The sequence below is a fragment of the Microtus oregoni genome, unplaced genomic scaffold, assembly GCF_018167655.1.
Source record: "Microtus oregoni isolate MIOR12 unplaced genomic scaffold, Mior012 000006F_ref0000085, whole genome shotgun sequence".
Lineage (NCBI taxonomy): Eukaryota > Metazoa > Chordata > Mammalia > Rodentia > Cricetidae > Microtus > Microtus oregoni.
In genome coordinates, this window is record NW_024543065.1 from 47,985,336 (window position 1) to 48,012,951 (window position 27,616).

The following is a 27,616-nucleotide window of genomic DNA, read 5'->3' on the forward strand; positions in this document are numbered from 1 at the left end:
AGTATGTGGTCTGGAGAGATGATTTAGCTGTTAAAAGCACTGGCTGTTCCCAGACCCATATGGTGGCTCACGACTGCCTGTTACAACTGCTCTTTGGAATGCACACACCTGTGTACATGCATGCATGAATACATACATACACATAAATGAAAAAAGTGAATTTTTTAAAAAGTTCCAATCCTAAAATATTGGAAATCAATCGAAGACCTTTAGGAAGGTGCAAGTTGGACACAGAATGTGATATTCGAGCAGTGTAGACCTTAGGAAGGTGAAAGTTGGGCACAGAATGTGATATTCGAGCAATGTTAGTTGCGTACGTTATTTATAGGCTTAGGAGGGGACTCGGAATCATTGCTCTCGGGCTTGATACTATACAGTGCCTTAGTTTTCTTTCTTGGCTGTAAAACAGGAGTAATAATGCTGTTATTCTGAAGATAAAAGTTAATACATCTAAAGTACTTAAAGTAATGCCTAGCATCTGAATGAGCTACTGCCGCTGCCTTCACCCCCACCTCACCCTCCCAGGCGCCCCTGGGAAATGGTAGTCAACTGAAGGGGTCTACAAAGTATCACAAAGATTTTTTTCCTCCCATTGTGCTGAGAGTGGAAACAGCCCTGTGCAGTGCAGGAAGGGCAGGCACTGGTAACACTGAGCCCCGGCCATACCACACGACTTTTTTTCCTCTCCAAGACAGGCTCAGTCTGGCCTGCTGCCTGGGATTACAAACTCTTAAGGAAAAAGACGCGGGGAGGGAACACATCGCACCAGGGTCACACAGCGGAACTCGCAGGGTGTTGAGATGAAGGCCTGGACTGAGTCACTGACCGCCTTTCCGCTTGATTACGCCAGAGGGCGTCCCTGGCCACAGAGTGGGACTTGAGCGTGGGCGGGCGGCTCTCCAGGCCAGCGTGTCCTGGACGCGGTGGGTGTGGGCCGGGCGTGAGCCCTGTGCGTTGAGACACTAATCCCTCCTCCCCCAAGACCCGGTGGTTTCAGGCTGCAAGATCTGCTCTAATGCATTTGCATCGTGTCGGTGCGCGCTGGAGGGCGCTTTGGGGACGAAGGGCGCGTTGTACCCAAACTGGCACAGGTCCACGGACGCCCAGGTCTGGGTTCCCAGGCCCTGAGGCTGGAGGGAGGGATGTCCCCGGGGGTGGGGAGGGCCCTGAGTAACTTTTCTTTGGAAAATATGCAGGGCTGGCCCCCAGCCCGAGACTGAGTCAGCGCAGTGTTGAGTCACAGGCTGCACCGCCCTTGTGAGCCAGAACGGTCCCCCATGCACCTCTTCCCTAGGGGTCTTCCGCCCCAAAATAGCCTGACAGTGAAACAAACAGCAGTCTTGGCTTTATTGGCCCTGTGGGGGACACTCTTGGGTTCCCAGCCCCTTCCAGCTGCCCCCCATCTTCTCCATGATGTCCCCCACCAGGGGTGTTGAAAACAGGCATGGGGATCCCTTTAAGGAGGAGAAAAGGCTATAGCACCAAGAATTCCCAATCCTCCAGAATATCCGTGAAAACTCTGGCTTCAGTAAAGTGCCTGTCACCCCTGGGGCCTCTGTCTTTGGTAGGGACTCTATTTGAATATGACCTGAAGGTGGAAAGAGGGACCCGCTACTGGGGTCCCCAGCACTGGGCACATGCTGGGGATGCTGGGGGCACCGGGCAGAGGATGCAAACCATCCTTGAAGGAGCTAGGAAGCTGTTTTTAATCTGCTGCAGAATCTTTGTGAAAAGGGTGTATTCAGAGTTCAAGGTTTGTGGGAAGAAAGTGACAGAAATGGGCCCATATGAGGAAGGAGGAGGTCAGGTGTCTCCCTCTGAGCCCCCAATGGTCCCGAGACCTGAAGACATAATGGAGTAGGGAGCTCTAGCATGGCTGAGTAAAAGGAGCTGCTTACCTATAAAAAGGGACAAGGGGTCTTGCTGGTATCAGTGTTTGTGTGACTATGAAGATGTCACACTCCTGAGAGTCTGTTCCACCAGGGCCTGGCATACAGTAAGTGCTCAATAAATATCCAATGGGGCTGCAGATATGCCTCAGTTGACAGAGCGCTTGCCTAGCTTGCAGGAGACCCTGTGTTCACACCCCAGCACTGCATAGACCAGGAAGATGAAATATCCAGGCCATCCTCAGCTACATAGGAAGTTCAGGGGTATCCTGGGCTATCTGAGACATTGTTTAAAAAAATAATAATAAAAGGAAAAAAGTCTCTATATGAATGATAGATGGATGTCTGTGTGTTTCTGTATGATAAGCCCTTGTGTATGTGAGGGTGGAGCTGTGAAGGATGGGACAGAGAAGGTTTGTCACTACCCCTGGTCCTCTAGAAGTGCCTTGACTGAATGTCCTTACAGCCAGGAAGGGTGGGCAGAGAGGGTGAGTGGGCCAGAGCAGGGATCTGCGTGTAGCCAACTGGAGCTGGGGAGCCACAGCAGGGCAGAGTGGGAGGGAGGACCATCAATTGCAGCTGTCTCACTCAGCAGAGCCCTTCTGGCGTCGCTTGGAAGGTGGCACCAGGCGGCGGGGCAGGTTGGTGGGCAGCCCGTGGCCCTCGAGCTTGGCCTCGATGAGATGGCTGGCCAGGGCGAACTCCTCATCATCCAGCATGCCATCTCGATCAACATCGCTCAGCTTCCAGATCCGCCCCAACACAGAGTTGGGAAGCTTGGTGCCTACCATCCAGGTTTTGGCCTTGGAACCACTCAGCTTGCCATCGGCAGGCGCCAAGTTATAGAAGATTTCGTCGTATTTAGACTTGTCCTTGGTCACCACCCATTCGGCATCATCTTCTGAGCCCTCCTCACCATCCTCCAGTGCTTCGTCAGGGCCCCGCTCCACGAAGGGGCCCATGTGGGTGCCCTCAAACGCACCACCCTGCACGCCAACCTCCACACTCTCCAGCTCCTCCTGCCGAAGCAGCGGCATAAGCTTAGCAATGTCGTGTGTCAGCATCTCATCCAGAGCCTCCAGCAGCTTCGGCTTCAAGGAGTGGAACTTAGTGAAGTCATGTGCCATCAACAGCTCCTGGGGGCGGGGGGGGGGGGATGGAGAAGCTAAATGTCAGGGGGCACCATCGCAAGGTCATGCCCTTAGCCCCTCACTACTAGGCGGGGCTCTCTTACTAATGAGCCCTGTCCTGTTTTACTTTTTTCCCCACTTTGAGTCAGGGTCTTGTGTAACCCAGGCTACCTTCCAACTCACGGTGTAAGAAAGGATGGGCCAGGGGCTGGAGAGATGGCTCAGTGGTTAAGAGCACTGGCTGCTCTTCCAGAGGTCCTGAGTTCAATTCCCAGCAACCACGTGGTGGCTCACAACCATCTGTAATGAGATCTGGTGCCCTCTTCTGGCATGTGGGCATACATGAGGCAGAATGTTGTATACATAATAAATAAATAAATAAATCTTTAAAAAAAAAAAAAAAGGATGGGCCAGGTGTCGGTGGCGCATGCCTTTAATCCCAGCACTCAGTCTTGAACTCATAGAGATCCGCCTGTCTCTGCCTCCCAAGTGCCGGGATTATAGGTGTGTGCCACCACCGCCTGGCCCGAGTATTTTTTTAATTCATTATTGTTGTGGTTTTGTGTGTGTGTTTGTGTGTGTGTGTGTGTTTACATGAGTTCATGTGCACCACATGCATTTGGGATTCCGCAGAGGCCCAGAGAGGGTCTTGTAGCCCCAGAACTGGAGTTACAGATGGTTGTGAGCCACCTTGTGTGGTGCTAAGAATTGAACCCGGGTGTTCTAAAAGAGCAGTCAATATTCTTAACCACTTATCCATCCCTCTAGAGTCTCCCCCCACAGACCTCTTTTTTTTTTTTTTTTTTTTTGAGATAGGATCTGACTATGCAGCTCAGATTGGCCTAGAACTTTCTGTGTAACTTAGGCTGGCCTTGAATTTCTGATCACCCTGTCTTTGACTTCCAAGCCTAGTGCTAAGATTAATAGGCATGAGTCAATATGCCTGACTATAACTCGGCTTTAATGTGATTAGTGACTACCATATTGGACAGCACAGCTTGGACCATTTCCTTTAAAGTAAAATATAATGTCCTTAAAGACAGAGGCTGTATTCATCTACCCCTCCCCCTTTAAAGATAGGGTTACATGCCAGGCAGTGGTGGCACACACCTTTAATCCCAGCACGTGGGAGGCAGAGGCAGCAAAGCTACACAGAGAAACCCTGTCTCAAAAAACAAAGACAAACCAACCAAACAAAAAAGATAGGGTCACAAGTAGCCAGGCTGGCCTTGAACTCCAGTAACTAAAGCTTCTTTGAGTTCCTGATCCTCCTGTCTCTCTACCTTGCTTAGATTACAGGTATACAGGATCTTGCCTAGTTCCTCTTCCTCTTCTTTTTTTTTTTTTTTTGGATTTTTTGAGACAGGGTTTCTCCGTAGTTTTTGCCTCTTCCTCTTCTTTTTTTTTTAAAAATATTTATTTATTTATTATGTATACAATATTTTGTCTGTGTGTACGCCTGCAGGCCAGAAGAGGGCACCAGACCCCATTACAGATGGTTGTGAGCCACCATGTGGTTGCCGGGAATTGAACTCAGGACCTTTGGAAGAGCAGGCAATGCTCTTAACCTCTGAGCCATCTCTCCAGCCCTGCCTCTTCCTCTTCTTGTGCTAAATTATTTATTTGGATTTTATGTGTGAGTGTGTGCACCATGTGTGTGCCCACTGAAGTCAGAAGAGGGCATTGGATCCCCTGGAACTGGAGTTATAGATAGTTGTGAACTGCCGGGTGGGTGCAAGGAAAGGAACCCAGGACACCTGCAAGGGCAGTAACTGCTCTTAAGCTCTGAGCCGCTGACCACCCCCCCCCCCCTTCTTGCTGACTGAAATGCAGACACAATGACTGGAGTTCCTCCAGCCATTAATACCATGGGCAAGCATGGGAAAGAGAAACATAGTAGATCCCTGGCTCCACAAGCAGCAAGCTGCCCTTCCACCCCGAGTATATGCTATAGGGTCTTCAAGGGAAAGAGAGTGACTTTCCATGTTAACTGTTACTATGGGTTTTCTCCCCATTCTGTTACCCTAACTCATAAGGCCGGGTTCTGCTGGATGAAAATGGCATCCAGCCCTCCAGCCTTCCAGGCTCCATCTCAGAACCCACAGGAGACTCTCATCAACACCCTGCCACCCTGTCTGGAGCAGCCCCCACCTGCATCTTCTGGCAGTCAGGGAAATCCCCAGGGGAGATGTGGTGCTCTAGCTGGATCTTCGCGAAGATGACAGGCAGCTTGAGGATCAGCTGCTTCTTCTTGTTTTCCTTCCCGAACACCGAGGGCATCTCTTTCTTCAGGTAGCTGATGATGTAAGCATGCACCTGCAGAAAGACATTCACATCTGAGCCCGCAGCACAGTCACCAGGAGGAGACTGGGGCTGGGCAGGGCCTGAGAACCTGCATTCCTTTCTCTGAGGCAGGGTCTCGTGTAACACAGACTGGCCCTGAGCACCTGGTCCTCCTGCTTCTGCCTCCTGAGCGCAGGGATGACAAGTGCGACTCACTATGTACAGCTCTCCTCTTGGGCTTTTTGATACAAGGTTGAACTCTATACCCCAGGCTAGATTCAAACTTACAGCCACCCTCCTGCCTCAGCCTCTTCAATGCTGAGATTGCAGTTGTAAACCCTTATGCCTGGTTGGAACCTCCTTTTCTTATATGTCACAGGTAGATGAACCCTACTGTCCTATCTAGTGGGGTTCAACCTAAGCTCCCCTCTCTGCTAAGCCATCTCAGCCACTCCCAGCTTTAAGCTCCTGCAAGCTGGCCTCACCCAAATACCAGCCCAGAGCTGGGGCTTGCCTCTCTCTCTCCTGTCACATTCCTACCCAGTTCCACAGCCTAAGGCCCTCCAAGGCACTTGGGCTCAGCCCAGAATGAGTTGCCCTCAGCTGTGCCTAGCACTGGAAAGGGGTGTCTAAGCTCTGCCCACCTCAGAAACTAGACACTTTGGTTTCTTAAGAATCCTTATGTAGTCCAGTTGGACTCCAACTAGCAATCCTCCTGCCTCCACCTCCCAAATGCTGAGGTTAGAAAGACCTCAATTTGTTGTTTGCATTTTAAAAACGTTTAAATATGTTTGGGTGTTTTGTGTCTGAGCACAATGTGTGTGCAGTACCCAGAGAAGCCAGAAGAGAGCATCAGATACACAGGGGCTAGAGTTAGAGATAGTTGTGGGTGCTGAGAACCAAACCTGGATTCTCTATAAGATCAACCAGAGCTCTTAACTGCTGAGCATCTTTCCAGACACCCCCCCCAATAATTCTTAAGAGCCCCACTGCCCTCCCTGACTGGCCCCTGCAACTTCACCCACGTGCTCTCCCATCTTTCCCCTCCATACACTGCTCACCAGCATTCGCTGACCAGCACACGAACTCGTCCCCCTACCCAGGGCCTTTGCGTATGACCATGCTCTCTACCAGGAGCTCCGTCCCAGCCTCCCCACAGACCATGAAAACCAAGTGTCCTTATCACTGCCATCTGATTATCTCCAGGCCCTTCTGTCTTCTTCACAGTCCAGCTGAGTCATCATTATTTTATCTGATTGCTCTGTTTCCCTCCATCAAACTACAAGCTCTGCCAGCTCAGGCCTTGTCTGTTTCCTCTGCAGTCCTGGGACAATATGCACAGTGTCCCTCAGGAAATCATTGTGGGATAAACCACTGAACTTGAGAACCTTTGAACCACATTGTCGTAAGTTATCGAAAAGTGAGCGAGAATGGCAGAATGAAGTGCAGGCATGTCTGCTGTCTACGGGCGGCTCCATCGCCGAATGAGCATGTCAGATGGAGATAAAATAAGGCTGGAGGTGCGGGGCGATGTGGATGGGCAAGGCAAAGGTGCTTGCTGCCCGAGTGGGTCCCACATGGTGGAAGGAGAGAACTGACATAAATCGTCCTCTGGCCTGAATATAGAGACTGTGGCACGTGAATGCATGACACACATATGTCATGCTCACACACAGTAAAATAAAACAAACAAGCACACAAAAAAACCAACAGTAATAGAAGAACCAACTCTTCTCAGATTATAGCCACAAGCATTATAGCATTCTGGAATCACCTCCTTCTAGTGGCTTACACTTCCACCAAAGGGCAGAGCCAGAGAATTCATGCACATCCTGCCTTGTACAGATATGAAACTGAGTTAAGGGAGTGGGTTACGGAGAACCCTTACCGAGCCTTCTTGGCCTTTTGGTTAACATCAAGTTACATTTTCTGAGAGCCCTTAACGGTCTTGTGCCACTGAAGGAGAGCACTCAAGGGAGGTTAAAGCCATGTGTGCTGTTATTGGTGACTGGGGTCTGGGTCATTTGTGAAGGGCGTGCGGGCCAGGATGTGCCACGAAGTGGGATGGCATCATGACGTTTGATCAGAGCCAACCCTGAAGACTAGGATCCCGGGCACTGAGCGAGGCACTGGGAAACTAAGCATGAGCTTGCAGGACCAGAGGAAAGCATAACCTACATTTTTGAGAGGCCAATCAAGAGTAGGGGTGTGGTCAATATGAAAGTCACCGCCTGATACCGGGAGTCAATGGAGAAGTTGCGTGGTTGAGCAGAGAAAGCCAGTAAGGAAGAGCAGGGCTTGCCGGAAAAGGTAGTGAGGGCCGAAATGGTGGGGGAAGAGTAGGATTTGAGACAATGAGCCACTTGGGAAGGGCGGGGGCCTGCCAGAGTCGCCAATGGGGCAGGAGTGTGGGGACGCAGCCAGTGAGAATGGGTCCGTGGGGAGGAGGTGTGGCCTCCTAGAGTGTGTTAATGAGGAGGCTTTTGACCTGAGCTGTCAAATAGGAGGGGCGTGGCCTGAAGATGGTCTATTGGGGAGGGGTGTGTCCTGTTTGGGCAAATCAATTGTAGCTTGCTGTACCTGTTAGGGCGAGTCAATGAAAAAGGGCGTGACATACGAGGACCGACCAATGTAAAGAGGTATTGCCTGCGAGGGCGGGCAATGGGAGAGGCGTGGCTTGTTTACTACTCCAGGGGAGTGGCCTTCTAGGGCAGCCCAAAGGGGAGGGGCCTGGTCTGTGAGGACCCTGGCTGAGGACCGTGGCTGGGGGCCGGTCGCCAAGGCAAGCGGGAGCGCTGATGGCTTTTCCAGAGAGGAAGTATGGGAAGGTGGCAGGAAGAGATAAGGGGGAGGTGCGGGCTGGGCCGGGGAGCGGGTCGGACTCCGGGGTTTGTCCCGGGTTTCCGGAGCCACCTCCAGCCTAGCTAGGGCGCCAGGTGTCCGGCCTGGCCCCTTGGTCCCTGTGCCGCGGGACCCCAGGTTTGGCTTCTGTTTCCCAACAAGGAGTAAGGGTGAGCCAAGGGGTACTGAGAAAGACGGAGGAAGAGTGGGAAGAGAGAGAAGACTAGGAAAAGAGTATGAACAAGAGGAAATAATTGAAAAAGGAAGAAGCTGATGGGGACACAGTGACTGAAGGGACTCCTGGGACAGACTCTGCCTTGGGTACCCAGTGCTCCCTTCCAAAGCGGATTCCTGCGGTGGGGTTGGAAGCGGTGATTCACTCCTCTCCAGCTCCTTTTAAACCACACCTCAGATGCCTTTACCACCTAGAACCTTCGTGGCCTCTTCTCCTGCCAGCTTCCTGCCCCACCTCCACCCTGGCAGCCTCCCCTGTGAATGCTCCGTTCCATCTCTGGCTCTGAAAGCAAAGCCCTTGCCCTCCTCTTCCTCTCTAAGGCCCAGCCTGAAACAGACTGTGTCCTCCAACCCCCTCAGTCCTTCCTAGACCTGACTCCGCTCTCCAGAAGGCAGCTTTGAGTGCAACCCTGTCATCCTGCTCCAAACCGTTCCTCGTCTCCCTGGTGCCCTTAAACAAAGCACAAGAGCCTTGATGTAGCCCACGGGATCGGCAGTCCCCAGTCTCACAGTATTCCCTCTGATGCCCTCTCCTCTAAGAAGCCTTCCTGACTTCCCTTCCTGACTGGACGTTGGTTGGCTACCACAGCTGTGGGATAGGTCTCTTTTCTTCCCCCAGCAAAGGGTGAGCCTCCTTGGGTATTCAGACCTTGGAACCCCAACTGAGCAAGGCCAAGCAACCTTGGCTGTTACTTCATCTCCAGCAAGTCCCAGCAGAGGGCTAGGCACAGGAGTGACTTTGTTCAAGCTGAGGTGCCGCCAAGTGTCATTCATTCCATAAATATTTACAGAGCAATTCAAGCCCAGGGGCTAGGGACACTCAGTGAAGGAATCCTAAGATGCCAAGTTCTGCAGCACTTAAGTGCGGAGTTGAGGAGGCAGAACAGGGGCCCTGACAGGCTCACAGGAGGTGACGACACTGAAGGAGTCACGACATGGTAAAGGGTAAATCTGGAGTAGGTATGGTCATTAAGAGAGGGCCACCTTGCTGAGAAGGTGGCATTGGGTGAGCCATATGGACAGAAGAGAAGGCTGCCAGGAAGAGCAGAGAGTACAAAGGCCCCGGGGTAGGACTGAGGTGGCCAGTGTAATGTGCAGTGGCTGATGGAGAGAGTGGAGGTGAGGAGGTAAGGGAAGAAGTGAGCAGCTGTGGTGTTTGAATGAGAATGACTCTCAGAGGCTCAAATATTTGAATACTTGGTCCCCAGTTTATAAAACTCGTTGGGAAGGATTAAGAAGTTTAGCCTTTTTGGAGTAGGTATGCCAGTAAGAGTTGTTTTGTTGTTTGTTTGTTTGTTTGTTTGAGGGGGTTCAAGGCAGGGTTTATCTGTGTAACAGTCCTGGCTGTCCTGGAACTCGCTTTGTAGACCGGGCTGGCCTCAAATTCACAGAGATGTGCCTGCCTCTGCCTCCCAAGTGCTGGGATTAAAGACGTGTGCCACCACCACCACCTGGCCGGGTATGCCATTAGGGGTGGGCTTTGAGATTTAAAAAGGCCACAGCATTCCCAGTTTTCTCTCTCGGTGCCTTGTGCTGACAGAGACTCTCCGCTATTGCTCCCGCACTATGCTTGCCTGCCTGCCTTCCGTCATGCTCCCCACCATGACGGTCATGGACTCTCTAACCCTCTGGAACCACCACACCAATAGCGTTTCTTTATAAATTACCTTGGTTATGGTGTCTCTTCACAGCTATAGAAAAGTAACTAAGACAGCCAACGAGAGGACTCGGCTTCTGTTCAAGTGGGATGGAAGGAGGGAAAGGAGGCCGGTGATAGGATGGAGACAGGGAAAGATGCCTACTCAGGGCAATGGTGGAAAAGGGATCCTCCACACAGGACTTCCTCCTTCAAGCACTAGATCAACCCATCAGGAGAATTAACTAATCTGGGAGCTAGGTGGTGCCAATTAACTGCACAAGCAGAGAAGAAAGAAAAGTCTGTCTTGCGACTTCAAGACCTCTCCAACTTAGGTCTCCTGTGACTCCATCAATCCTCCATAGCCTCCCGAAGTCCTCCCCAGTCCCCCTAAGTCCTCCTCAACCTCTTTCAGAACTCTTACAGTTTTCTGACTACCTTCCCTATCTCCTGATCTCCCTTTAAATCCTCCCTCAACTTTTCGAAGTCCTCCCGGGGCCCCAGCCTGCCCTGCTCACCCGCACTAGCCGCGCCCTCTTCACTAGGTCGTTGAGCTTGCGCAATGCCGCATGGCGCGGTAGACCTTGGATGTCACGGAAGAGGTCCTGTTCCTCCAGCTCGAAGAGATGCCTGTTGTCCGGCACAAGGAGCGGCTGGGACCAGAAGGAGCCGATGTAGACGCGCAGGACCTCGGGCGTGCCCACCACCTTGCCCAGCGCCCACATGAGTGCTCCGTAGACACGCATCAGCTGCTGCGTCTCCACCATGTCCGCCTTGTTGAGCACCACGCGGATCTTGTCCTCGTGTCCACGCAAGGCATCGATGGCCTCTGAGAACTCATCGGAAATTTCCAGCTTGTGGGCGTCGAAGAGCAGGATGATGAGGTCCACGCGCTCGGCAAACCAGCGCAGGACCGCTGGGAAGTCGTAGCCTGGAGCAGGCAGAGGACAGGGACCCGAGGAATAGATGTCACACCCTCACACCCCACTCGTTAGCATTCATTTTTTCGAACTGATACTGGATGGTGCAAATGTTCAGATTGTTAACCATGTAATTCCCGCGTATGCCAAGGCTCAGAGTCTCTACATGTGCCCCATAACGGCCACTTTTCAGGACCCAGACCCTCAAGCCATCTGGCTTCTTGGATGAGGCAACCATGCCCCCCACCCCCTTCACCTCACCCTCTACCCCTCCACTCTCCTGATTCCCAGATCATTGGCTTTTCATTAATTCCTTAGGCAGACAATGGGCATTTGTTTTGACATCGATATATTTATTGGCATTTAAAATCCTGAAGCGTGGGGCTTGTGGGATGGCTCAGAGTGTAAAGGTGCAGCCACAAAGCCTAACAGCCTGAGGTGGGCCTGCAGTTTTCCTCTGACCGCCACTCATATGCCACGGCATGGACCCCCACACAAGAAATAAAATGAAATAAGAATACTTTCAAATGCTAAAGCTGGGGGCTGGAGAGATGGCTCAGCGGTTAAGAGAACACACTGTTCTCCCAGAAGACCCCAGTGCAGTTGGTAAGCAGCACCCACAGCAGGTGGGTTCCAGGGGAGGATCCAGTGTCCTCTTCTGGCCTCCTTGAGTACCACATTCATGCACACAGTTTTTATTTATATTTAAAATATTTATCATTTCTGTGTGTGTGCGCACGCATGTGTGTATGGGTACCTGTAGAGGCCAGAAGAGAGTGTCATACAGACCACCCACAGCTGGAATGTCATCCGAAATGAGCGCTGAGAAACGAGCTTGGGTCCTCTGCAAGACCAGCAAGTCCTCCTAACCACAGAGCCATCCCTCCAGCACCCGCATAAGGTGGCCAGAGATGATTGTGTACGTCTTGAATCCCCACACTCAGGAGTCAAAGCAGGTGGCTCTCTGTGAGTCTGAGGCCAACCTAGTCTACATAGTGAGTTTCAGGACAGCCAGGGCTGCATAGTGAGACCCTGTCTCAAAGGAAAATCCTAAAATGATCTCAAAGAGGCCCCTGGTATTTCTCAGCCTTCTCCCAGCACTTCCCTGGGACTTGTTGGGTGGGCCAGAAATTGAGAGACAACAGGAGGTCAAGCTACTAAGACTTTTGTGTGTATGTCTGTGTGTATCTGTGTGTGTGTGTGTTTATACGTCTATATATATATATATATATATATGTCTCTCTGTATGTATATGTGTGTGTGTTTGTATGTCTGTATGTCTGTTTCTGTGAGTGTGTCTGTATGTCTGTGTATGCCTGTATGTCTATGTGTGTCTATGTATCTCTCCATGTGTTTTTGTGTGGGTCTGTATATGTTCATGTGTATCTGTGTGTCTGTATATGTCTCTCTGTGTGTGCACATGTCTGTGTGTATCTGTGTCTGTCTGTGTGTCTACGTGTGTGTGTATGTGTGGGTGGGTGGTGCACATGAGTACAGGTATCCATGGAAACCATAGGTGTCAGATCCCCTGGAGCTAAAATGACAAGTGGTTGTGAGCAGTCCAGTGTGGGTGCTGGGAATTGAACTTGGTTCCTCTACAAGAGCAATTTGCACTCTTAGCCACGGAGCCATCTCCCCAGTCGTGCTATGTCCTCGCCACCCTATATGTTTAATAATTTGTGTCCATCCATTCACTCATTCCTTCCTTCCTCTTCTCATCCATGCCCTTCAATATTTCTCACCTTTATTCCTTCACTTCTTCATTCACTAATGAGCAAAACTTAGGAGAGTGTAAAACCCACCCTTGACATGGCAAACAGGAAGCCCTGCCCTGCCCCCATGTACTACGATATTAGCAAGTAGCTCAACTTTTCTGAACTTGCCCATCCCCTAACATTAAAAAACAGCAATCACGATTGGTTCTGTCTCATAGACAATCAGATGACAACTGAGCTCACCTGTGGGAAAAGCTGAAGACGGTGTGTGCCATTGTGCCCATGAAGACTATTAGAGAAGAAACGAGGCACAAGGGGTAGAGAGAGTGTTCAGCAAATACCAGCCCTAGGCCACCAGACGCATAGGGGCGACTTAGGACGCATCTCTCCCTGCCTGATTCAGCAGAAGGGGAGGCTGAGGTGGCCCCAAATCTGCCCTTACAGTCTGGGGACAAATCTGTGCCCAGAGTAGTCAAGTTAGGATATGGGGGGTCCTGGAAACTGTGGAGAGTCCCTGAGGGGGTGCTCTGGCCTGGCCTAAGCATAGGTCAAGGAGGACTTCCTGGAAGAGGGGATATAGAGCAACAGCTGGCCAGAAAAGGGACCATCACTGGTGTCCTGACTTGAGCTCAGGCTATAACAGACTCACTTGCCCCACAGAATCCAGTAGACAGCAATTTATGTCCCCATTCTCCAGCTGAGGAAACCAAGATACTGAAGTCACGCAGGCAGGAGGCAGCCGAACAGGAGTCACTTCAGTAGCTGTAGCTGCCTGTTCATCCCCCCACTCTCACCCCAACATGGGCCCCAGGAGGCAGCCTGCCCCTTGCTGATGGGAGGGGAAGGGGCAGGGATATTGTTCTGAGGGAAGGAAGGGCCAGGTCACTGCAGGGGCAGCAGCTGGGCCTCTCCCCCCTCCCTAGTATCTACATACACCCTGGCCTGGATTTGGAAAGTCTGTCTCATGGGGTTGAGAGGGAGGGGGGAATGGAGAAAGGGAGGGGAGAGGGAGGCAGGGACGTTGAGTCAGTGTGGGAATGGAGACGTGGCAGAGAGACGGGATGTTCACCCAAGAAAAACAGTCCTGGTTACCGGTCGCCCAGGCACCCATTTCCTCCATACAGCTAACGTAGCCCTTCTCAGGGGTTCCTATGGTTTGTCTCCCTATTCACTGGTGGGAAACTGAAGCACAGAGATACAAGGTGGCTTGGTTAAGTCATTACAATGCCAGGGAACAAAGCCTGGCACGTTGGTGCATGCCCATCATCTCAGTGCAACAGCAGCTGAGGCAGGAGGACTGCCACCAGCTTGGGGCCAATTTGAAATACATAGTGAGTTCCAGATCAGCCTGAAATACAGAACAAAAAGGTTCTGTGTCAAAAAAAAACAAGGGAATGAAAACATAAGCAGATCTAGACTGGAAGTGTTCCAGCGGGACGCTCCGGGCAACAGTCACACGGGGGCAGCCACACCTCTGCCAATGTACACACCTACCACCAAACAGCTGGGTGCATCAGAGTCTCCTGCGCTCAGACTCACACTCCCAGACACATGCTTGTGTGTCGGAGTCTGGGACCTGCACAGATACGCGTGCCACGTGGTCACAAAGATGCTTGGGACACACACGGCATCACAGACGCAGGAATCAGTACACACTCCAGCACGGAGGCCTGTCTGAACACACACTATGTGGCAGAGACACTACTGTGATGTCCACGCTGACCTCCAACTGGTCACAATCCTCCTGTCTCGGCTTTCCCCGGCACTGGGATGACAGATGTGCCCTGCCACACACACAAGCTCTCCGGTAATGAAACACTTTCAACACTGACCTACACAGACGTAAATACAGATTCACGCACACGCACACAGTCACACACAGAGCTGAGGATGTAGTTCACTGGTAGAACGTTGGCCTAGGATCCCCCAGTGAAATGCTGGGGGCGTGGCCTGCTTGTTAACTATGTGTGAGGCACCAACACTGTGATAAAAACAGCCTCACAAGATCCCTCCACGTCCCCCGCCCCACACCTTCCCTCAGAATCACATAAAATCACAGCTAGTCACAATTAGAGGTACACAGCGCACGTAGCCAGCCCCTGTCACTCTTCTGTCAATTCTTACAACTTCAGAGTCACGGCCGGCCACCACGCCACACCTGCCAGCCCACCCCATCACAGGCAGACACACGTCGTCTCCCCTACTCATCACACAGTACTTCCCCAGGATTTACCTTTCTCCCCTCCCCCACAAGTCCCCCTGGACAAACAGGCTCCACCTCCTATGCCTCCAGAGCGAGAGGAAGGGGATCCCCATCCCCACCCCTCATCATCTCCTGCGGAAGTTGGGGCCCTAGGCTCCTTCCATCACTTGGGCCCAGCCCCTGGGCTAGGCACACCAGGAATTCCTCCCGCCCCTGCTCCTCCCCCACCTCCAGCTGGCAGAGCACGGTGACCACTTCTGCAGCTGCCTCCCGTGCTTCTCCCTCGGGGCTGCTCTGCTGGACAGCGGCCAGGGGCACTGGCACTTTTGGAGCCAAACTCTGCCCTGGCCCCACCTCCTGCCTGGCCTTGGGTCCCCTCTGCCCCACACTGTTGCCTTCTTTGCCCCAATTCCCTGGCCGAGGCCTAGGGATGGGGGTGGTGGTAGGGACAGACAGAAAGGCTGTGGGCCCAGATGCTAGGGTGGGGGAGAAGTTGGGAGGGGCTAGAGTAGGAGCGGGGGCTAAAAGACTGGGCAGGGTGGGAGGGGATAGGCTCACTGGAGGCCCTGCTGGAATTTACCCCCCATTGCTCCCCCTGCTCAGCTGTTTATAAATTCCAGGCCCGGCCTTGGCCCCCACCCAGATTCTCCCTCTTAGCTCCATCTGTGGCCCAGCCTCCCAGCCAGGAGCTCAGAGGAACAAGCATGGGGCCCAGGGCCTCCCTGCCCAGCCTGTCTCTTCCTGGGACTCTCTACGCACCACCCCCCCGTACCTCTTCATCTCTCCTTTTCTATCCTCCTAACCGGCCCAGACTTGTGGCTCCCGCCTGCTCACATGTGTTCACCTGTGCCTCCCCCGCCCCACCACCAGCACCAATGGAAGGAATGGCAGCCTCCTGTAGCTCCATTTGCCTGCACGGGGACAACCAAAGGAGACCCCAGCCTCCTCCGTTCAACCTAGAGGTGCAGGCCCAGTCCACCTCTTGTAGACCCTGGAGTCCAGGCCCCAGCCTCCTCCCTCAGACACAGGGGTCCAGCCCCACCTCCTCCCTTATACTAGGCTTCCTCCTCACTCACCACGGCTCACTCTCTGTTTGGCACCTGACAGGATGCCCGGTGTGTCGATGATGCTGATGCTCTCCAGGACCTGGTTGGGGAGCTGGGCACACATAAACCTGGCCGGGGGGGGGGGGGGGAGACAGAAGGTCAGGGCTCAGTGTAAAGAAGGGCAGAAAGAGAAAGGGCACTAAGGGTGCCATGAAGAGAGAGGCAGGTGCAGAGGACAGGAGTCCTGGAAAGAAGGAAGTTCAGAGGGATCGTGGGATCTACAAAAGAAAACAGATCTGTTTCTGGGGATATCCCAAGGAACATTATAACCCTGGGTTACCTTCATTTTCCAGATGAATATGAGAGGCACAGAGAGGTTAAACCACTTGACTAAGGCTGCCCAGCACTCAGCAGCCCAGGCACAATTGGAAGCCAGGCCTTCCATAGGAAAGGTAGCAGATGCAGGAGGGGAAAGAAGTAGGCAGAAGGATGAGAATCAGAGCTGAGATGGATAGAAGAATTCTGGGATAGATGTCCCTCGTCCCCCCTCCTGGCTGACAGCTGCCACACCTGTTGAGGAAAGTGTTTCCGAAAGGATTGAGTTTGCGGAAGGGCTTCTCTGGGTCCACAACAAGAGCATTGCCCGGCACGGTGCCCTCTGTCTCGCCATGCATGACAGCCACGAAGCAATCGGTGGTGGGCTCTGGACCCACACGAGAGCCAGGAACCTCCTGCTCCAGAAGGTACTGGATGAAGCTGGTTTTGCCAGTGCTATACTGGCCAGCCACCAGCACCATGGGTTTGCCATCGAAGTCGGCATCTTCGAGGGCCGGTGAATGGAAAGCCCCGAAACGGTAGTGTTCCTCCAGGGGCAAAAGTTTTGTGCGGTACAACTCCTTGAGGGAAGAGGTCACAGTGCGGATGGCCTCATGTCGCTGGCCCCGAGCCCCACCCTTCTTCAGCCAGCTGAACATGGTGACTTTGATCCTACTGGGTCACCCAAGGAGACTACAGGGTGGAGAGCTTACCTGTAGGAGAAAGGAGGGGACATAGTGGAAGACTGCTAGGGAATGGCTAGAGATGGGAGGAGGAGCAGGGGGACTCAGTGCTGGGGAGGAGAGGGGTTTGCCTGGAGATTAATGGCAGTATGGTTCAAGGGGGAGCAGGACGGGGAAACAAAAGGGAGAACAAAGGAAAGGAAGGAACTGTTGGGGGTGGGGGAGGGACACATCCCTGAGCTGGATGTCAATCCATCCCTAATGCCAGCCCTTGGGAAGCTGAGACAGGAAAAATCACAAGTTCCCAGTTGACCCGGACAACATGTAAGAAGACCCTATCTCAAAGACCCCACACGTCCATCATTGGACGTATTTTCTCTGGAATGGCTCGCTCCATGCTGCAGGAATCCAAGAAAGGTGCCATACAGGCCAAATGCCACCCAACCAGAGCCCCCAACAGAGGACCTGGCCATACAACAGTTAATGATACCTGAGAAGCTCCAGGTATGGGGGCAGACAAGGGAAACTGACCACAGGGTCAGCAAAGGTCAGGGCAAGGCTGACTTTTGAGGTTCTTCATGAAGGACAGGCAAGACGAAGGTCTTAGGCAGAGGATGACATGTGCAAAGGCCCAAGGGTGTGACTGGCTCTCGGGCGCTGGGAACTGAGGATTGTTTGGTGGGGACACAAAACCAGAGGGTTGTGAAATGAGGGGCAGAGGCTACCTAGGTGCACCCAGGTCAGGAGAAGCCCTGGGCATGAGGAAGAAACAACGTGATAAGCATAAGCCAGACACGGTGACAGCTTGTATTTGGGGTGTGGTGCTAGAATGAAACCCAGGACCTTGGGCATGCTAGACAATCACAAGACTGCTAAGCCATATCTGAGCCCCTCACTGGGGGATTCTAGGCAGGGGCTCCACCACTGAGTCACACCCCCAATCCCTCACTGTGGCATTCTAGGCAAATGCTCTCCCACTGAGTCACACCCCAAACTCTGTGCTAGCTCACTTAGTGTTTGTGACTATCAAGTGAATTTGTCATTATCCTCACTTTAAGTCTTTTCTTTTTGAGACTGTGTCTCACATATCCCCTGATGGACTCAGACTTCCTATGTAGCTGAGAATGATCTCGAACTTCTGATCTCCTTGGTTCTCCCTCCCTAGCACTGAGATTACAGATATGCACTGCTGTAAGCAGTTTTACCCAGAGTTGGAGCTGGAACTCAAGGTTTCCAGCAAGCTAAGGAAGCACTCTACAGCTGCATCCTCATTCCTACCCACGTCCTAAGGAGGAAATTGAGCCTCGGGAGGATAGCAATAGCTTGCACAGGATCCCCGGGCTAGGAAACACCCCAGCCAGGCAATGCGTTCTCAGACCCTGTCTCCCTTCCTAGGTCTCAAGAGCATAGTTAGAGAAAAAGTCATCACCAACCCTGAAGCAGTGAGCACCCCCGAAGCCAGACTGTGCTCTCTGTATACTCCATACCTTCAAGAGCCTTTTAGTCACTGCGGAGTCTAGGGTGACACGCTCCTGTCTGTCAAGAATAGTTTCTTTCCTCGCTCCATAAGTAGACGCTTATGATTTGAGAATGAGTTTTTGGTCAGATTGGAGTCCCTCATGTCATTTTTCGCAGAAGGAACAGAGGGCTCCCTGGAGAAACAGCTGTCCCAAGGCTGGGGCCAGGAAGGAACAGTCCAGTCTGGATCAGCTCAAAGATCACTGGGGATGCAGCGCCCAGCCTGAAGTGGCTCCCATTAGCCAGAGATGAGACAGTTTTTCCTTTTTTCTTTCATTTTTTCCTAAAATTCATTTCTTTATTTTATGTGTATGAGTGTTTTCTAGGCATGCTTGTCTGTGTACTATGTGCAGGGAGTGCCCTTGGAGACCAGAAGAAAGTGTTGAATGCCCTGGACTGGAGTAACAACAGACAGCTGTGAGCTGCCATGTGGGTACTGGGGATTGAACCAGGGTCCTCTGGAAAAGCAGCTAGTGCTCTTAATCCCCAAGTTGGAGCCATCTCTCCAACCTTCTCCCCCTTAAAAAAGGGGGGGGGTCTCACTGTGTAGCTCTGGCTGGCCTGGGACTATGTAGACCAGGCTAGCCTTAGATTCGGAGATCTGCCTGCCTCTGCGTCCTACATCTTGCATCTGGCTCAAAAAAAAAATAAATGGGACAATCTAAGCATCAAGAAGCCCTGCAAAACAAAATTTAAAGCCCCTAAAATCCTAGTGACACAAAGGGAGAGGAAAGAATAGAAGGAAAATGGATTGGAGAAAGGAGGAGGTAGGAGAGGTGACAGAGGCAGGAACCTGTGACATAGCCACAAAGGGACCGTGGGAGGGTCCCAGACAGGGAGGCTGCTGAGGTACATCTCAAAAAGGACCGTTAGGAATGGCTAAAGGGTCTATGCACTTGGTGAGTCAGGAGAGGACTCTTGGGTGCAAGACATCAAGGAGAGTAGAAAAATGGGTGTGGACGGCGAAAGGCTATTTCAAAGCGTGGTGGTGGGGGGGTTCTTCAGGATGAGGAAAGTTGGGGAGGAATTGGCAGAACTGGAAGTGGAATGGTGGGGGCTAGGAAAGACGGAAGGACTAGGAGAGGCTGGGGAAGGCTGGGGAGATCTGAGGAGGTTGGGGGAACTAGGGGAGAATGGAGGAGTTGCTGGGGAGGGAGGTCCTGGGGGAAGAGTGTGGGACCTGGGAGGGACTGGGAAGGAAGGTCAGGACGCAGATTGTTACAGGGGAGCGGGGTTGAGGGTTGGGGTTTGGGGAGCACTCACCAGGGACCCGGGGAGCGCAGAGCAAGCTGTCTGAGCTCTGTCCCGTCCGCAGCAGAGTGAGCCGGGTGGGGCTGCGCGGGAGGAGCACCCGGCAGGGCGGGCCCGGGCCCCCAGTCCCAGCCCGTGTTGGCCTCGCGCGCCCCCTGGCGGGCATTGTGAAGACATACACAGGCTCATTTGTGTAGTCCTTGGTTCGAGCTGTTTTTGGCTCCCTCCCAGTCTGTCTCTCTTGGCAAATGAGTAGACAGCGGCTGCAGCAGGTATACCAATAACTTATCCTGTCATAGTAGTGCATGGCTATATTTTCCAACACTGGTGAGGCCGAGGCATAAGGATGGTAAGTTTGTAACCAGTCTGGACTATTTGGCTGGATCCTATCTTAAAAATAATCGTAAAGGGCTGGAGAGATGGCTCAGCGGTTAAGAGCATTGCCTGCTCTTCCAAAGGTCCTGAGTTCAATTCCCAGCAACCACATGGTGGCTCACAACCATCTGTAATGAGGTCTGGTGCCCTCTTCTGGTCCGCAGGCATACATGTAGACAAAATATTGTATACATAATAAATAAATAAATATTTAAAAAAAATAATCGTAAAACAGTAATTTTAAAATCTAAGTGTATGGGCCTGGTATGGTGGCACAGGGCTTTAATCCCATCAATCAAGAGGCAGAGGCAGGCAGATCTCTACGCTTTTGAAGCCAGCCTGATCTACATAGCAAATTCCAGGTCGGCCAAACCTACATAGTGAGACCCTGTGTCAAAAAACAAATAAAAAACAAAAGCAGAACAACAAAAAGTCTTGAGTGCATGTAGCTTGGTTGGTAGAGTGCCCGCCCGTCTAGGATGTATGTATGGGGCCCCATCCCCAGCACAGGATACACGCAGCTTGGTGGTGCAGGCTTGTGCTCTCAGACGGGCTCAGATTGCATTATTATACAATATGTGCCTTTTTTTTTTGGTTTTCTAAAATAGGGTATCCTAGCTAGGCAGTGATGGCACATGCCTTTAATTCCAGTACTCGGGAGGCAGAGGCAGGCAGATCTCTCTGAGTTCGAGGCAAGTCTGATCCACAGAGCAAATTCCAGGACAGTCAGAGCTAAACAGAGAAACAATATCTCAAAAACCTCAAAATAAAATAATATATGGTCTCCCTAAGTAGCCCAAATTAGCCGTAACGATCCTCTTGCCTCAGCCTCCCAGATGCTGGGAGTACAACTGTATGCTACCACACCTAGCAATCAAACAGTTGCTTTTCTGAAGACGCTGCCTGCCCACAATGCCAGGCAGCGACCACAAGAGTGCCACCATCCAATTGGTTCAACGTCGCCACCCAGTGCCCAGGGGTTACTATTGCTGTTATTTCTGTATGTGGTTCGTGCACGTATGTACGAGTGTGTGCCTATGGGCGTGTGCAGAAGCCAGCCTACGCCACGTGTCCTCTATCAATCCCCAGGCTATGTGCCCTTGTCACCCTGGTGCTGGGACTGGAGGTCTGAGATGACACCTGGTTTTTATGTGAGTTCTGGCGATCGGGACTCAGTTCTTGATTGCACAGTAAAACCTCTCGCCCACAATGCATGGTAGACAGGGTCTCACACACTACTCTGTAGCAGAGGATGGCCTTAAACTTTGGATCTTCTTGCCTCTGTACAAAGTGCTGGGATTACAGGTATGTACCGCCATGTTGTTTATGAGACGCTGGGAATGGAACCCAGGGCCTCCTGCATACATAACCAAAGTTTTGTTCTTTCAATTTTTATGTACTTATTTAAATCCATAAGTTATTTTAATTTAATGTGTATGGGTGTTTGGCCTGCCTGTATGTCTGTGCATTATGCACCTCAGAGGCCAGAAGTCAGATGCCCTGGGACTGGAGTTACAGATGGCCATAATAAGTGGGGGCTGGGAATCAAACCCAGGTCCTCCGCAAGAGCAGCCAGTGCTTTTAAGTGCTGAGTCATTTCTCAAACTCCCGTTTATTTGTGCTTTGAGAGAAGGTCTTGTATAGCCCAGGCTAACCTTGCCCCCCACCCCAACCCCAGGTCATTGAGAATAACCTTGAACTTCTAATTCCACCTCCCAAGGGCTGGGAAGACCAGGCATGCATGACCCACGCTCATAAGTGTCTTTAAGATTTGTTTATGTATTGTCTATGTGTGTGCCCATATGAATTTCTGTGTAACGTGTGCAGGGATCCAAGGGACCAGAAGAGGCCGTCATATCTCTGGTACTAGAGTTGTGAGCACCCATCCGGCTGCTGGGAACCAAACCTAGTCCTCTGCAAGAGCAGTAAGCACTCTTAACCACGAAGGCATCTCTGCAGCCCCATAAATGTCTTTGAACAGCAAACTGTCTGAAACAAGGTGCTGCACGGATGGTTGAGAACACTGCCCCTAGACTGTGAGGGTCCCAATGCCATGTTTCCCAAGGCAATGGTTCAGAGCATTTCAAGCAAAGCCCAAAGTACGTAACTGGGTATAGTAAGAACAGACAGCATTGGTTTCAGAGGCAGGGACTTCCAAACTACCTTCTAGTTAACAAAAAAAAACAAAACAAAAAAAAACCCAAGTCCCCTTACATTTATTTGTGTGTGGGCATGTATGCCACTGCACAGATGTAGTGGTGAGAGAAGAGCGTGGAGGAGTCGGTCCTTTCCTTCTCAAGTGAAGTGCCAGCCACCAAAATTGAGTCCTGGAAGGCGCTGCATCTATTAAGCCATCTCACCGGCCCCACGGGGCTTAGAATATGGCCTAGGACCCACTGGACACTCAACCAACATATGAAATTCCTCTCTGTCGGCTTGGTCCCAACCCACCAACACCAATCCCAAAATAAAACACCCAAAAGCAACAAGGGCCGGAGGGGGCCTGAGTACAGTCTTTAAAAAAAAAAAAGGATCAGCTTTTAATTTACAAGAGTTCTAGATGTACAGAATTTTCCCTTAAAAAAATCGTTATACACAATAAATACAGTACAAAAAAAATCTTTATCTTACAGTACTAGTTTTGTCTCCAAGATTTCAAAACGTGGCATGGTGGACTGGAGGCAAAAAGAATACAGGGAAGACGACTTGGGAGGAGGAAGACCCCGTGTCTTGTTCCTCGGGAGGGATGGGGGTGGTGGGAATCTCTCTAACTCTCTCGTGCATGTACACACACAGGATGACTCTGGCGTGTGCACATATGGATGGGACGCAAGTACTTTGGGACACTGGCTTGAGTCCTTGCTTCCTAATTTTCCAGGCTCTGCAGGGAACGGGAAGTGAGCCGAGCTTGTCTGAAGGTCTCTCACAGCTCTGAGCGCCCTGGACAGCGATCCATGAAGCCAATCAAATAAGGCCTGGTATTCAGATGTTACCAGTGCGTCAACCCAGTAGCCCAGTCCTGGGAAACACTCACTCTTATCCCCTGGCCTGGCCTGTGCCAGGGGGACATTGTACATTGCAACTGAACCCCCCTCCCCTAGAAAGCCCACGCCCCATCCCAACTCTCTAGCCAACGTGGAAGCAGGAGGGTGGCGAGGCCTTTGTGACTCAAATAACTTAGGCAAGAATTGTCGGGGACTGGTTTGGTGTCCCCTCAGAGGTGGAGGTCGGCTGCCAGGCTGCTCCCCTGGAGGTGGGGTTGGGAGCACCTGACAGGGGCCGCAGGAGCAGCCCAGTGTTATCTGTTCAACGTCCTGGCACCGAGGCCACCGTTGTGACTGGATGGTGGAAAGGCGTCTGGCCTGTGCAGGGGTGCTGGGGATGTGGGGTTGCCAGGCATGGGCCCTGTATGGGGGTAGGGAGCTGCGGGTGTCCGGCCAGGGGCCTGTTGCAGGTTAAGGATGCTGTCGATGGCGCTCTGCAAATGCTCAGTGAGCGTATCGTCCTGCGGGCTGTCACTAGAGAAGCTGGCCTGGTCCACATCAGGGGACTCGGACTTGCGTCGTTTGGCCGGGGGCAGTGCAGGTGCTTCCCAGCTGGGTTCGGTGGGGCCCTGGCTGGTGGTGGAGGCTGGGGTTTCTTGGGGTGGTGGGCCGCCCTTCAAAACACGCTGATACAGTTCGTCCTCCACCGCAGCCAGCTCGCGAATCAGCCCACTGGTAGCCTCATCCACCTTGGCAGGTAGTGAGGTCGGGCTGCTTGCACCCCGCGGCCGTCCGTGCGTACTCTCGGCAGCACCTGGGTCACCCACGTTCTCACGGTAGGTCTTGCGCAATGGTAGACGTGGGCAGGGCGCAGGCACTGTGGGTTTGCGTGCTGCGGGCGGGGGATGGTCCAGAGTGCCATTCATCTGTGCCTGCGTGGCAGGAGGGAGTGAGGGCGGAGCTGAGCGCGGCGGAGGCTCCGCCCCTTTTGCAGGTGCAGGTACCGGCAAGGGCTGGTGCACAGGGTCCAGTGCAGTGTTGTGCACCACCTTGCTGAGCCCCGCCTCCTGCTTGATCTTGAGCTTGAGGCCGATGCGGCTGCGGGCCTCATAGGTCTTGATGGGTGGCCGGTTGCGAGAGGGCATGGGGCCATCCTCATCTGCGTCCAAGGATGAGGTGGCAGAGGACGAGGATGAGGATGTTGATGACAAGGAAGATGATGTTCGGGCCCAGGTCACCGAAGGGGAGCCACCAGCCCCGCCGTGCCGGATCACTAGCTTGGTGGGCAGGTGAGGAGGGGGCTGGGCAGAGGTTCCGGATGTGGAAGATGAGGATGATGGGCCATGGCTGGGGAGCCGGTGACCCTCGGAAGACACTGGGACAGGGAAGCCGAGGGAGCGGGAGGAAGACACGTACTCGTCTGTGGAATTGGGACAGAGAAAACCCTCAGGGTTAGTAGGTAAGCTGAGAGAGGTACTTGTATATTGAATATCTTATCTTCAGGTCCAGGACGAGTCTAGACTAGCGGTTCTCAGCATGTAGGTTGGGACCTCTTTAGGAGTCAGACAACCCTTTTACAGGGGTTGCATAGCAGATATCCTGCATATCAGATATTTACAGATGACACATAAGAGTAGCAAAATTACAGTTATGGAATAGCAATGAAAATAAATTTATAGTTGGGGTCCACCACCACAAGAGGAAGTGTATTAAAATTAAAGGGTGGCAGCGTTAGGAAGGCTGAGAACTGCTGGTCTAGATGAGCAGATCCTTGGGCCACCCCACACTGCAGGCTTCCTTTATCAATGACTCCCAAGCCCTGCCTAAAACTTCACCTCCCTCCCAGGGTCACGTGTGTAAGACAAACAGGAAGAATTTAAACAAGCACAGCTCCAGACAAAGGGTAGTGGCCTATAGGGCCCACGTCTGTCATTCCGGCTACTCAGGAGCCTGAGGCAGGAGGATCTGAGTACAAAGGCCAGCCCGGGCAAGTCTGGGTGCTCAGTGAGACCCTATCTCTAAAAATTTGAAGCTAAAAACAAAACAGGATTGGGGAGTGGTTCAGTGGTAGCGCTCCTGCCTAGAATCCCACAGTGAGGAGTTGGGGCGTGGCTCAGCAGTTCAGTCCTAGCCTAGCATGCTCCCAGCCCGAGGTTTAAACACTTTGGAGGTGCTAACCTCAAAGACAAACAAATGCTCCAGGGTGACGTCCTTGTCTTCTTATGGGCTAGGCATACGTGTCCCCATAAGGCACGCCCCTGGCCCCTGGCTGCTTGCTTATAGCTCTGATTTATCCCATGTCGCCCATCAGACTTGTTACAGACATTCTTTTTTTTTAAATATTTATTTATTATGTATACAATGTTATGTCTGTGTGTATGTCTGCAGGCCAGAAGAGGGCACCAGACCTCATTACAGATGCTTGTGAGCCACCATGTGGTTGCTGGGAATTGAACTCAGGACCTTTGGAAGAGCAGGCAATGCTCTTAACCACTGAGCCATCTCTCCAGCCCGTTACAGACATTCTTTTTTTTTTTTTTTTAAATATTTATTTATTTATTATGTATACAATATTCTGTCTTGTGTGTATGCCTGCAGGCCAGAAGAGGGCACCAGACCCCATTATAGATGGTTGTGAGCCACCATGTGGTTGCCGGGAATTGAACTCAGGACCTTTGGAAGAGCAGGCAATGCTCTTAACCTCTGAGCCATCTCTCCAGCCCCCCGTTACAGACATTCTTATGTGGGGATCACAGGGTCCTTCCCAGACTCACTAGGGATACTCAGGAGACACACGTCCTTCCTAAAGGCAGAGAGCTCCAGAACAGACCTCAAAGGGTTCAGAAAGATTCACACTAGTGCCTGACTCCTGGAGTACACAGCAAGGCCGGGCAGGGGGAAGCAGAATGGCGGATTTTTTCAAGAGAATAATGGTACCTGAATGTAGGACAAGGCTGAAGGAGAATTTTGGAAAAGCAAGGGGCTGGGTTGTGGACACATGCTTTCCTTAAAGGATAAAGCTTATAGGATGCTTAAAGTGCAAAAAGGAAGAGGAAAGCCTCGTTCTTAGGGGGGTGCAAGCAAAGAATGGGCACAGAGTGGGTGTGGCAGGAACCTTGCTTGTGTGCCTCAGCCCTGGCTCTTCTCTCCTGCTTCTGCATCAGCCTAGGCTGGCAGAAATGCCCTCCCCTCTTCTAGGGTGGAAACTCACAGGGAGCTATAGCAAGGGAAGCAGGAGGGGCTCCTGTGCCCCATGGTGGCTAAGAAAGGTAAGGCCACTCAACACAATCCTTGGATTTGGTTTGTTTTGTTTTTTAGACTAAGGCTGTCTAGACAAAACCAGAGATCCTTCTGCCTCTGTCTTCCCCGTGCACCCCATGCACGTCAGGTTGCTTGCTGGGAATCCCAGCATCAAGGTGCATGATAGATAGGGGGATGCTCCCCCCATCCCTCCCCTCTCACCAGGCTTCTCCTTGGCGAGCTGCTTATCCAAGGCAAGAGTGGTCTTCTCCTCTTGAATGAACATTCGGTCGATCATAACCATCTCTGCGGAAGGACTGACTCTCTGTGGCGGGGTGATATAAAGGACACAGGAAAAGCAAGTTAGGGAAGAGAAGGCCCTGGCAGGATGTAACTGGTCAGGCTCAGACTACCTACCTCCCTCCCAGCTAAGGAGAGACCCCCCACTCCTGTCCAGAACAAGGCAAGGACAGTTCACAGCGGGGAAGGGACCCCAGCAGCTTGAAAATCCTACCCGGGACTCTTCCAAAAGCAAAAGCCGGTATTTGTTGAGCATGGCCTGGGTGCGTTTGAGGAGCTGCGTGGAGACAGTCTCAAATTCTTCATCCACTGAAGGAAGAAAAGCCACACAGGTCAGGAGATGTGTCGGGGGATGAGTGGACGGCACAAGGTGCCTGTGGCCGAGCGCACAATGCTCACCCTGCTTCATGCTCTGTGGCCTGAACACCGAGGGCTGGTGGCTGAGCTGGGGGCACTTGGGGACATGGGAGGAGAGCAGTGGGGAGGCCTCACCTTTGTGGTAGTCGTTGGGGGAGGGGAGGGCACCCTGGTAGACGTGGTAGGGCAGGAGGCGATGGAGGGCGTCCTCAAAGGAGGGGAAGGCTGTCTTGTAATCGGGGTGCAGGACGGAACCCTGATGTTTGTGCAGATGCTCCAGGAAGCTGGGGGTGGGGTTAGACCACATACACAGAGCTGGGGTGAGGGCCAGAGAAACTGATCCTGAACCTCAGCCCCATGATAAATTCAGACTGCAAAGGAGGGTGGCGCCAACCTGGCTCCCTGCACCCACTTGTCTCATGGCCTCCCTGGCCGTGGACCAAAGTTAACAGGTGACAGAAGAGGAAAGAGAAGCCTGGGAAAGTGAGGGGACGTCACTCTTGTTTAGAGGATCCAAAGGAGAAAGGGAGGGGTTGAGAGTTAGGTGGGAACCTTCAGATCCATGATGCTCTGTCTGCCACCAGGGGGCAGGACCGCTCCACTGCCTCTGTAGGGGTGGGGCTGCCTAGGAGGGTGCTAGATTATAAGTACCTGCTTTATTTCTCAGTTGCTGTTTTCTACAGAATCCCTACTACA

General features: G+C 52.3%; 2 protein-coding genes across 3 annotated transcripts in view; both read right to left on the reverse strand.

Moving 5' to 3' along the window:
- Positions 1 to 1,326: 1,326 nt before the first annotated feature.
- Positions 1,327 to 19,759, reverse strand: Ehd2 (EH domain containing 2). The gene is made up of 6 exons (XM_041654357.1): positions 19,677 to 19,759; positions 16,468 to 16,925; positions 15,928 to 16,025; positions 10,532 to 10,944; positions 5,171 to 5,335; positions 1,327 to 3,025 (listed from the first exon to the last, which is right to left on the reverse strand). The coding sequence occupies exons 2-6, from the start codon at positions 16,869 to 16,871 to the stop codon at positions 2,474 to 2,476; spliced, it is 1,632 nt and encodes a 543-aa protein (XP_041510291.1). The 5' UTR covers positions 16,872 to 16,925; positions 19,677 to 19,759; the 3' UTR covers positions 1,327 to 2,473.
- A 2,788-nt stretch (positions 19,760 to 22,547) lies between these two features.
- Positions 22,548 to 27,616, reverse strand: part of Bicra (BRD4 interacting chromatin remodeling complex associated protein) — a 72,011-nt gene continuing 66,942 nt past the window's right edge. For both annotated transcript variants that reach the window (XM_041653636.1, XM_041653635.1), the window contains 4 exons: positions 27,056 to 27,204; positions 26,778 to 26,872; positions 26,486 to 26,588; positions 22,548 to 24,443 (listed from right to left, as the gene is read on the reverse strand). In XM_041653636.1, the coding sequence (XP_041509570.1) occupies positions 23,338 to 24,443; positions 26,486 to 26,588; positions 26,778 to 26,872; positions 27,056 to 27,204 (1,453 nt within the window). In that variant the 3' untranslated portion in view covers positions 22,548 to 23,337. The remainder of the gene's footprint in view (positions 24,444 to 26,485; positions 26,589 to 26,777; positions 26,873 to 27,055; positions 27,205 to 27,616) is intronic.

Coding starts and splice junctions, on each gene's coding strand:
- Ehd2 (XM_041654357.1), bottom strand. CDS start 16,871: ATGTTCAGCTGGCTGAAGAAGGGTGGGGCTCGGGGCCAGCGACATGAG. Junction 16,026..16,467: donor GGAAACACTTTCCTCAACAG/GTGTGGCAGCTG, acceptor CCCCCCGGCCAG/GTTTATGTGTGCCCAGCTCC. Junction 3,026..5,170: donor CTGACTGCCAGAAGATGCAG/GTGGGGGCTGCT, acceptor CCCCGCCCCCAG/GAGCTGTTGATGGCACATGA.